We start from the raw sequence: 12306 nt of genomic DNA, 5'->3' as shown, positions 1-12306 counted from the left end.
AAAAAAAGCTTAGATGCCTTCCTTTTCAAATAAAGATATCAAGAGAACAAAGACAAATTGATACCCTAATAGGCGTAAATTAGAAAGTTGCATAAAACTGCATGCTCTATCTGAATCCAGAAAGAAAAAATTTAGATTCAGTGTCCCTTTAAAAAAAAAAAAAAAGCAACCGCCCGAACGAAAAAACACGTAACCGTCTGCAAGGAATCAATAAAAAACATGTAACCCCCGCACGAAGTATAAAAAAAAAACCTAACCTCCTGCACGAAGTATTAACAAACACCTAAACCGCAAACCCCTACATCGCAAGATAATAAAGTAATTAAAGTGACACTGAACACAAATGTATTCTTTCATGATTCAGATAGAGCATTACATTTTAAGCAACTTTCTAAGTTACTCCTATTGTCAAATTTTCTTTATTCACTTGGTATCTTTATTTGAAATGCAAGAATGTAAGTTTAGATGCCGGCCCATTTTTGGTGAACAACCTGGGTTGTCCTTGCTGAATGGTGAATAAATTCATCCACCAATAAAAAGTGCTGTCCAGAGTGCTGAACCAAGAAAAAAAGCTTAGATGCCTTCTTTTTCAAATAAAGATAGCAAGAGAACGAAGAAAAATTGATAATAGGAGTAAATTAGAAAGTTGCTTAAAATTGCATGTTCTATCTGAATCATGAAAGAAAATTTTTTGGTTCAAAGTTCCTTTAACACATAATCCACAAATAACAATTAAAATAATAACTTATAAACCACCAACCCCCCACATAGCAATAAACCTAATTAACCTATGAACCCCTAAACCGACAAACCCCCACATCGCAATAAACCTAATTAACCTATTAACCCCTAAACCGACAAACCCCCACATCGCAATAAACCTAATTAACCTATTAACCCATAAACGGCCAACCCCCCACAACGCAAATAACTAACCAATTTAATTACTAAGCCCCCTAACCTAACACCACCTAAATTAACCCCAATACTAAGTTAAACTTAAATAAAACCTAACATTAAATTTAAAAAAAAATATCTAAATTTACAAAAAAAAATACGCAAAATTATCAAAAATAAACAAAATAAACCCAATCCCTATGAAAACAAAATCCCCCCAAAATAAAAACACCACTTAATCTAAACTAAACTACAAACAGCCCTTAAAATGGCCTTTTGTAGGGCATTGCCCTAAGTGAAACAGCTCTTTTACATTTAAAAATTACTAAGTGCCCCCTAACAGTAAAAACCCCCAACCCACCAAACCCCCAAAAATAAAAAAAACCTACAACTAAAAAAAACAGAACTACCCATTGCCCCTAAAGGGGAATTTGTATGGGCATTGCCCTTAAAAGGGCATTCAGCTCTTTTAAAGCCCTTAAAAGGGTAATCAGCTCTTTTCCAGGTCATTAAATCCCTTAATCTTAAAAATAAAAAAACAAACAAAAATAAAAAATCCTAAAACTAAGCCCCAAATAGGTACTCACCGTTCCTGAAGTCCGGCGGAGAAAGTCTTCTTCCAGGCGGCTCCATCATCTTCTATCTTCATCCGGAGCGGAGGTTCGGAGCTGGCTTCCCCGATGCACGGATCCTGGGTGGTGGTCCTCGCCGACATGGAGGCTCCTCTTTATTCAATCGTCCGTCACACACTGAAGATTGAATGCAAGGTACCCAATATTTATTGGGGTACTTTGCATTCCTATTGGCTGAAATTTTTAAATCAGCCAATAGGATGAGAGCTACTGAAATCTTATTGGCTGATTTGAACAGCCAATAGGATTTCAGTAGCTCTAATCCTATTGGCTGATTTATACATTTTAGCCAATAGGAATGCAGGGTACCCCAAATTGAATGCGGTACCTTGCATTCAATCTTCAGTGTACGACGGATATCGGATGGAGAGGAGCCTCCACGCCACAGAGGAACGCTGCCATTGAGGATCCACACATCGGGGAAGACAGCTCCGTGCCGCCTTCCCCGGATGAAGATAGAAGAAGATGATGGAGCCGCCTGGAAGAAGGTAAATACCCATTTGGGGCTTAGTCTTAAGCTTTTTTTTTAGATTAGGGTTTTTGGGCTGGGGGTTTTACTGTTAGGGGGTAATTGGTCATTTTTGTAAGTAAAAGAGCTGTTTAACTTAGGGCAATTGCCTACAAAAGGCTCTTTTAAGGGCTATTAGTAGTTTAGTATTAGATTATGGGGAGTTTTTATTTTGGGGGGGGTTTATTTTTATAGGGGTATTCGTTTAGGTTTACATTTTTATATATATATATATATATATATATATATATATATATATCAAAATAACAAGAGTATTGCATTGCAACACGGCTACTCCTATCAATGTATAAATTATATATATATATATATATATATATATATATATATATATAAAGACTGCACCCTCAAACTTAAGAGACGTGCTTTTACCTACTTCTGTGGTCAGTGGCCATCTAGCCAAGAGTAATTATATGATTCTATGATATTGTGAGAGACATAGTAATTCAACTCTTCTTAATAGCTAAAGGAAGAACTAATCCACCATTTAGTTCACAAACACCAGTGACCGACCTTTATTACTGACCTACTGAACATTTTCCTGTACCCACATAAACAGCAGTGATATCTCCCTACCATGTAGAATGGTGAAGGACTAAAATAAACTAAACTGTAGTCACTTGCTGACCAAACAAAATTTAAAGGGACAGTCAACCCACAAATTACTGTTACTTATTTAGATTAGTTAATTAACAATCTTTACATCAAACTCTAGCCCAATTTTCATCTAAATAAACTTTGGCAGAAAATACACTTACTAGATCTCATCTGGCCGTTTTGAAATGGCCACCTGACTCCTCCTTCTCTGACATCTCCCAAAAGCTTGAACTGCAGAACTAGTACAGGATCCTCTCGTCCCTGACGAGATGTCATTCCCTTTGACGTTATTCTGTGTGATCTAATGGGCCGTTTGTTACTATTACATTGAGGGGCTATATATCCAGCAGAGCTGTGGGAGCCCCTCGGTTGTCAGGAATGTAAAGAATATTGCTTGACCATAGTTTAAATGAAATACAAGATTATCTATGATCACCAATAGGTGTCTTTGGTAAAGTTACGTCTGCTTATACAATAAAGTTGTGTCTGTATATATATTTTTTAATACGACCCCCATATCGTATACTGGGGGTGACACTGATTTACATTCCTGTAATATCCCAGGGAGTGGGAGGATGAGCAATCAAGCTGCTGCCTGCGTGGTTGTAGTTAGTGGTTTTGCAGAGCTGAAAGACTTGTTTGGAAAATGACGGTGTGCTCTATTTTAGAGTCTGTAGTAAATGCTTGTTACCCTTAATTCCTTAGTTTCATAAGAAGCATCTTGTAGATATAGCTCTCTTTCTCCCTCCCCTCCATAAAGTATTAGATTGTGGGATCTTTGTCATATCATTCAGCCATGAGAGATATATGTATTTGTATCTGTATGTGACATTGGACGATACTGCTGTATAGATCTGTAGGCTATTTGATATAAAGCAATGAGTATGAATGGAAAAGGACACCGTTCTCCGGTCCTCCTCGGCCAGCACCCCCGCACATAGAGAGAAGATCACAGAGCACTAGTACTTCAGATTCTCACAGAACTGAATGAAATGAAAGGAGCGCGCAGGGACGAGAGGATCCTGTACTAGTGCTGCAGTTCAAGCTTTTGGGAGACGTCAGAGAAGGAGAAGTGAGGTGGCCATTTCAAAACGGCCAGATGAGATCTAGTAAGTATTTTCTGCCAAAGTTTATTTAGATGAAAATTGGGCTAGAGTTTGATGTAAAGATTGTTAATTAACTAATCTAAATAAGTAACAGTAATCTTTGGGTTGACTGTCCCTTTTAAGTCCAGACTCTGTTTGGCAGGATGCTGCACACACCAAGGGGGGGCTAGATTTATTAAGCCCCTACGGCAGCAAGTTCTCTCAAGAACTTGCTCGCCGGGATTTATCAAGCAGCGGTCACCAGACCGCTGCTTCCCTAACATCTACGCCACCGCTATTGTGGCGAAATTCAATCTCCTCGGTCGAGTCCGACCGAGGAGATTGACAGCTCCTGCCTGCGCACGATTGGCTGTGCGCGGGCGGGATTGCACGCGAGCGCAAAATTGCGTTCTGGTGCAATGTTAATTACCTGCGGGTAATTTCGCCCCGCCATAGGCGAGCTGAGGCGTACAGGGGCGCGTATACGTGCCCCTGTACGCCTCAGCGTTGATAAATCTAGCCCCAAGTCCTCACGAACAGCACAATACAGCTTCCATTCTTATTTGCTTCTCATTTTGCAAACAAGGGATAGGAGGATGGTGAGAAACAAGGGTGACGTTACCAGCACATGACTCTACACAGAGTTCAGCCAGACTAATCTGTATAATCATAAAGGGAGGTCTGCCCTTTAACAGAGATCTCAATAGTCAAAATGGAGAGAGGAAATGGGAGGGATAAGCAGCTGAACACTGAAGAGCAGTATGTATCGGTCCAGACTTGATGTGGCTCAGGGCTAATGCATTAATACAAATCAAGTGACACCCAGGACTTAAAAGCTAGATATGGGCTTGAGCCCCCCCCCCCACATAGGGCCAGGTTATGAGTGGCACGCTAAATGTTGTGCGCAAGTGAAAAGGGGATTATCGCTGCTCTTTGCGCATATCGGAAGTAGCTTGCGTATTTCAAGTTGAAAGTAAAAGCGTTAGCTTGAGCGTAATTTAATTCAATGTGCATCAAGATAGCGCAACTTTAGAGCTCTGGTCAAGACAAAAAAGTTGCACAAAACACATCAAAAATACATTTAAAAAGTACAGTTACACTCTTGACAACACTATTTATTAAAAATTATTTTTTTTAAAATATTGCAATTAAAAGTTATAAAGGCTCAAAGATATGAGGTATCAGGTGTGCAAAGGTCTTTAGCACTAAGATATACATACATGTCTAAATATGTATGTCTATGTGTGTGTATATATATATATATTTATTTATATGTGTATATATAAATTTACAGACATATATATACACACACATAAATACATATGTATATAGACATATATATAACTGCATTGGAGCCCTTTGCAGTCAAGTAGGTGAAAACATAAAAAACATAATTTATGTAAGAACCTATAATGCTGGTCTAGCTTTTCCTAACATTAGATATTACAATATTGCAACTTTACTTTAAATGAAGTGTGAAAAACTGCCTTATCCTGATGAAAAATCAGAAAAGGAGATTCACAAGAGAGAGCGGATAATTCAGAAACTCTTCTAGCAGAAGAGATGGCCAAAAGGAACAACACTTTCCAGGAAAGTAGTTTGATGTCCAAAGAATGCATATGCTCAAATGTATGAGCCTGCAAAGCCTTCGAACCCAAATTAAGACTCCAAGGAGGAGATTGATTTAATGACATGCTTGATACGAACCAAAGCCTGTGCAAAACAATGAATATCAGGAAGTTTAGCAATTTTCCTGTGGAATAAAACAGAAAGAGCAGAGATTTGTCCTTTCAAGGAATTTGCAGACAAACCTTTATCCAAACCACCTTGAAGAAACTATAAAATTCTAGGAATTAAAAAAAATGCCAGGAGAATTTATGAGAAGAACACCATGAAATATAAGTCTTTCAAACTCGATAATAAATCTTTCTAGAAACAGATTTACGACCCTGCAACATAGTATTAATCACTGAGTCAGAGAAACCTCTATGACTAAGCACTAAGAGTTCAATTTCCATACCTTCAAATTTAAAGATTTGAGATCCTGATGGAAAAACGGACCTTGAGATAGAAGGTCTGGGCTTAATGGAAGTGGCCAAGGTTGGCAACTGGATATCCGAACAAGATCCGCATACCAAAACCTGTGAGGCCATGCTGGAGCCACCAGCAGCACAAACGATTGCTCCATGATGATTTTGGAGATCACTCTCGGAAGAAGAACTAGAGGCGGGAAAACATGAGCAGGTTGATAACACCAAGGAAGTGTCAACGCATCCACTGCTTCTGCCTGAGGATCCCTGGACCTGGACAGGTACCTGGGAAGTTTCTTGTTTAGATGAGAAGCCATCAGATCTATTTCTGGAAGCCCCAACATCTGAACAATTTGAGAAAACACATCTGGGTGAAGAGACCATTCTCCCAGATGTAAAGTCTGACGACTGAGATAATCCGCTTCCCAATTGTCTATACCTGGGATATGAACAGCAGAAATTAGACAGGAGCTGGATTCCGCCCAAACAAGTATCCAAGATACTTCTTTCATAGCTTGAGGACTGTGAGTCCCACCCTGATGATTGACATATGCCACAGTTGTGATATTGTCTGTCTGAAAACAAATAAACTGTTCTCTCTTCAACAGAGGCCAAAACTGAAGAGCCCTGAGAGTTGCACGGAGTTCCAAAATATCTCGCTTCTTGAGATTTCCAAACCCCTTGTGCTGTCAGAGATCCCCAAACAGCTCCCCAACCTGAAAGACTTGCATCTGTTGTGATCACAGTCCAGGCTGGACGAACGAAGAGGCCCCTAAAATTATATGATGATGATCTAACCACCAAGTCAGAGAAAGTCGAACATTGGGATTTAAGGATATTAATTGTGATATCCTTGTATAATCCCTGCACCATTGGTTCAGCATACAAAGCTGGAGAGGTTTCATATGAAAACGAGCAAAGGGGATCGCGTCCGATGCTGCAGTCATGAGACCTAAAACTTCCATGCACATAGCTACTGAAGGAAATGACCGAGACTGAAGGTTCCGACAGGCTGCAAACAATTTCAAACGTCTTTTGTCTGTTAAAGACAAAGTCATGGACACTGAATCTATCTGGAAACCTAAAAAGGTTACCTTTGTCTGAGGAATCAAAGAACTTTTTGGTAAATTGATCCTCCAACCATGTCTTTGAAGAAACAACACTAGTTGATTCACGTGAGATTCTGCAGAACGTAAAGACTGAGCGAGTACCAAGATATCGTCCAAATAGGGAAACACCGCAATACCCCGCTCTCTGATTACAGAGAGTAGGGCACCGAGAACCTTTGAAAAGATTCTTGGAGCTGTTGCTAGGCCAAAAGTAAGAGCAACAAATTGGTAATGCTTGTCTAGAATAGACAAAAGTCTATTGTGGACATATAATGCCCTTGCTGAACAAAAGGCAGAATAGTCCTTATAGTCACCATCTTGAAAGTTAGTACTCTTACATATCGATTCAAAATATTTAGATCCAAACCTGATCTGAATGAATTTTCTCTTTCTTTGGGACAATGAATAGATTTGAATAAAACCCCAGGCCCTGTTCCTGAAACGGAACTGGCATGATTACCCTTGATAACTCCAGGTCTGAAACACACTTCAGGAAAGCCTGAGCCTTTATTGGGTACGCTGGAATGCGTGAGAGAAAAAATCATCTCACAGGTGGTCTTACTCTGAATCCTATTCTGTACCCCTGAGAGACAATACTCTGAATCCAATGATTTTGGACCAAACTGATCCAAACATCTTTGAAGAATTTTAATCTGCCCCCTACCAGCTGAGCTGGAATGAGGGCCGCACCTTCATGCGGACTTGGGGGCTGGCTTTGATCTCTTAAAAGGCTTGGATTTATTCCAATTTGAGGAAGGCTTCCAATTGGAAACAGATTCCTTTGCGAAGGATTAGATTTCTGTTCCTTATTATGTCAAAAAGGAACGAAAACAGTTAGAAGCTTTAGATTTACCTTTACGTTTTTTATCCTGAGGCAAAAAAACTCCCTTCCCCCCAGTGACAGTTCAAATTATTGAATCCAACTGAGAACCAAATAATGTATTACCTCGGAAAGAAAGAGAAAGCAATCTGGATTTAGAAGTCATATCAGCATTCCAAGATTTGAGCCACAAAGCTCTTCTAGCTAAAATAGCTAAAGACATATATCTAACATCAATTTTGATGATATCAAAAATGGCATCACAAATGGAATTATTAGCATGTTGAATCAACTTAAAGTGAATGTAAATTTTGATGCTAAAGTGCCCGGTTTTTCAAACCGATTAAAAACAGGGGCACTTTAATTCATCAAAATTTATATTTCACTCCTGTTGTGAAAAAAAACTTACCTTTTAAACTTCACAGCAGCTCCAGCTTCCTCCACCCGTTTCGAAGCTTCTTCAGGTCTGCAAGACGTCGCTGAATGTGGAGAGCAATACGCTCTCCGTATTTAGGATTGCACCAGCAGCTCACAAGAGCTGCTGGTGCAACGCCGCCCCCTGCTGACTCGCGGCCAATCGGCCGCCAGCAGGGAGGTGTCAATCAACCCGATCGTATTTGATCAGGCTGAATTGTGGCGATTCCTGTCCACCTCATCAGAGCAGGCAGACAGGGTTATGGAGCAGCGGTCTTTATTTTACTTTTATCGTGTTATACATGTGCTACCCAACGCATGCAAAAAGCTTACTTCTATCGGAGTTGTGTGAGAGGGAGCGCAAAATAATGCTCCACTTGTAATCTAGCTTAGTGTACCCTTAGTAATTTTAATGGCAAAAAGACTCTAAAACTTATAATGTAGGAATGAGAAATTCAGAACAAAAGGTGAGGTTAGCTGTCTAACATATGACAAACTGATCAGAAAGATATTTCAACAGTACTAAAAGAAATAATATACCTACTTTAAAAAGGTTTGTGATTTAAGGCTTGAGAAGAAAGAACATACAAAAGTATATATGGACAATAATTAAAAATTGTTAAGCCATGAAAAAACAGGTTGAAGATTGTGATAAACTACAAACCATCGACTGTCATCTTCCAGAGAAATGTTTTGTTCTGGAAGTTTCTGCAGGTGTTCGGTGTTGTCGCTTTCATTAAGGGCTTGTTGAGATCCTGAAATAGGAATGTTGTCTTCTAAATGAACTCTTGAGATATGGCTTGACCCTTCAGTACTCTCCTGCTTCTTTCCTAGAAGGCACATGTTTGTTACATTAATGTTTCATAAACATAAGTATTGCAGCAGACCTGAAAAAAAGCTTTCAAAAAGAGATCTCTTAGCATAAACATTTTTTATGTTAATACTGAAGTACAAATTAGCTATAGTTTAAATTTAAACAAGTCTTTATATTAATCCAACATTTACAATGGATGTAAAGAGTAAATGCTGCAGCAAACTCTGATGGAATGTATAAGCATAATAACCAAATTTATAGCAGACTTAAATTGACAGTAAACACCTTGAGATTTTTCTATAAAATGTTTCACTATTAATTTTGTCCCCCTTTCATGTAAGTACAAAAATTGAGCCATTTCTCATTCTCAGAACTTGAAATGCATCCTGCTGACTTCTCAAGGCTAACTCGGCAACATATCTGTCCCTAGTTGGATTTATCAGAGCATTTCATACAATCTTTATAACAGTGACTAGCATTGTTGTCCATGGACTAAATCCTAGATTGGCTCCTTCAAATAAGGCAAATGGTGGGGTTTGGCTTTTCATAACTAACTGCTGTAAAAAAATAAATATGTTAATTAAAAACATTAAGACTTGGCTGATTATTCTATATCCACAAAACAGAAAATGTCTTGTGATTTCAAGGTCTTAACTGTCCCTTTAAGTGGTATTGAAGAGGGGACACATAACTGCAACCCACAGAGTAGGTCATGTTTTCCTACAGCAGAATCTAATAAACAGAATGTGCACAAATGGGCATACTGTTCTGTAGATTTGTACACATGAACATGAAGGCAAGTACATACATACCTACAAAAAAGTCAAAATATGATAACGGGAAGCTTCTGTATAGAACAATTCATTATACCTTTACAACAATTCAGCAAATGCAGCAACCACCAAGAATTGTGCAGTGCATTAGAAAACATACCCACTTGTGCATAATATTTAAATTCATAATGTGAAGTGAAATAATAAAAAGATACTGCATTAACCAGATTGTCCATACAAATTGTATAATGGAATGTTTTCAAAATGGTTATTCAATAAACGTGCACCCTTACCTGGAGAGGGTATACAAACTGTGCACAAGTGTTTTTTAAAAAGTGTATCCTGGAAAGCTCTAGATTAGCAAAATCCTTAAATTCTGCAAATACACTGACAGTTTCAAATGCTTCAAAAAAAAAAAACGTATGCTTACCTGATAAATGTCTTTCTTTCCGGATATGGAGAGTCCATGACATCATTCAATTACTAGTGGGAATATCACTCTTGGCCAGCAGGAGGAGGCAAAGAGCACCACAGCAAAGCTGTTAAGTGTCACTCCCCTACCAATAATCCCCAGTCATTAGACCGAAGGGAAATGGAAAAGGTATAACACAAAGGTGTAGAGGTGCCTGAGATTTAGTAAAAAAATAACTGTCTTAATAAAGGGTGGGGTCGTGGACTCTCCATATCCGGAAATAAATAAATTTATCAGGTAAGGTACATTTTGTTTTCTTTCCTAAGATATGGAGAGTCCACAATGTAATTCAATTACTGGTGGGAACCAATACCCAAGCTAGAGGACACAGAATGGACAGGGTGGGAGAACAAGACAGGCAGACCTAAACAGAAGGCACCACTGCTTGAAGAACCTTTCTCCCAAAAGAGGCCTCAGCCGAGGCAAAAGTATCAAATTTGGAAAATTTGGAAAAGTATGCAGAGAGGACCAAGTTGCAGCCTCGCAAATCTGTTCCACAGAAGCTTTATTTTATAAAGCCCCAAAAGAGGAGACAAACCTAGTGGAATGAGCTGTAATTCTCTCAGGAGGCTGCTGTCCAGCAGTCTCATAAGCAAAATGAATCATACTTCTCAACCAGAGGGAAAGAGAAGTAGAAGTAGCCTTCTGACCCTTACGCTTTCCTGAGAAACAAACAAACAGGGCAGAAGACTGGCGAAAATCCTTAGTCGTCTGTGGGTAGAATTTTAGAGCATGCACAACATCCAAGTTGTGCAACATACGTTCTTTATGAGAAGAAGGATTGGAACAGAGAGAAGGAACAACAATTTCCTGATTAATAATTCTATCCAAAACCACTTTAGGAAGAAACCCCAATTTAGTACGACAAACCGCCTTATCCGTATGAAAGATAAGGTAAGGCGAATCACACTGCAAAGCTGAGAGTTGTGAAACTCTCCAAGCAGAAGAGATAGCAATAAGAAACAAAAGCTTCCAAGATAGCAACCTAATACAGTGGGGCAAAAAAGTATTTAGTCAGCCACCAATTGTGCAAGTTCTCCCACTTAAAGGGACACTGTAACCAAAATTTTTCTTTCGTGATTCAGATTGAGCATGAAATTTTAAGCAACTTTCTAATTTACTCCTATTATAAAATTTTCTTCATTCTCTTGGTATCTTTATTTGAAATGCAAGAATATAAGTTTAGATGCCGGCCCATTTTTGGTGAACAACCTGGGTTGTCCTTGCTGATTGGTGGATAAATTCATCCACCAATAAAAAAGTGCTGTCCAGAGTACTGAATCCAAAAAAGCTTAGATGCCTTCTTTTTCAAATAAAGATAGCAAGAGAACGAAGAAAATTTGATAATAGGAGTAAATTAGAAAGTTGCTTAAAATTGCATGCTCTTTCTGAATTGCAAAAGAAAATTTTTGGTTACAGTGTCCCTTTAAGAAGATGAGAGAGGCCTGTAATTTTCATCATAGGTATACCTCAACTATGAGAGACAAAATGTGGAAACAAATCCAGACAATCACATTGTTTGATTTTGAAAGAATTTATTTGCAAATTATGGTGGAAAATAAGTATTTGGTCAATATCAAAAGTTCATCTCAATACTTTGTTATATATCCTTTGTTGGCAATGACAGAGGTCAAACGTTTTCTGTAAGTCTTCACAAGGTTGTCACACACTGTTGCTGGTATGTTGACCCATTCCTGCATGCAGATCTCCTCTAGAGCAGTGATGTTTTGGGGCTGTCGCTGGGCAACACAGACTTTCAACTCCCTCCAAAGGTTTTCTATGGGGTTGAGATCTGGAGACTGGCTAGGCCACTCCAGGACCTTGAAATGCTTCTTACGAAGCCACTCCTTCGTTGCTCGAGCTGTGTGTTTGGGATCATTGTCATGCTGAAAGACTCAGCCACGTTTCATCTTCAATGCCCTTGCTGATGGAAGGAGGTTTGCACTCAAAATTTCACGATACATGGCCCCATTCATTCTTTCATGTACACGAATAAGTCGTCCTGTTCCCTTTGCAGAGAAACAGCTTCAAAGCATGATATTGCTACCCCCATGCTTCACAGTAGGTATGGTGTTCAGCATTCTCTCTCCTCCAAACACGACGAGTTGTGTTTCTACCAAATAGTTCTACTTTGGTT

General features: G+C 39.0%; 1 protein-coding gene across 1 annotated transcript in view; it reads right to left on the bottom strand.

The window, feature by feature from the left end:
- Window positions 1-12306, bottom strand: part of ARMC2 (armadillo repeat containing 2) — a 349446-nt gene that overhangs the window by 242888 nt on the left and 94252 nt on the right. The window contains exon 5 of the mRNA XM_053710618.1: window positions 8775-8940. Coding sequence (XP_053566593.1) covers window positions 8775-8940 — 166 coding nt within the window. The remainder of the gene's footprint in view (window positions 1-8774; window positions 8941-12306) is intronic.

The sequence above is a fragment of the Bombina bombina genome, chromosome 4 (assembly GCF_027579735.1).
Source record: "Bombina bombina isolate aBomBom1 chromosome 4, aBomBom1.pri, whole genome shotgun sequence".
Classification (NCBI taxonomy): Eukaryota; Metazoa; Chordata; class Amphibia; order Anura; family Bombinatoridae; genus Bombina; species Bombina bombina.
This window is presented reverse-complemented; position numbering and strand designations above follow the sequence as displayed.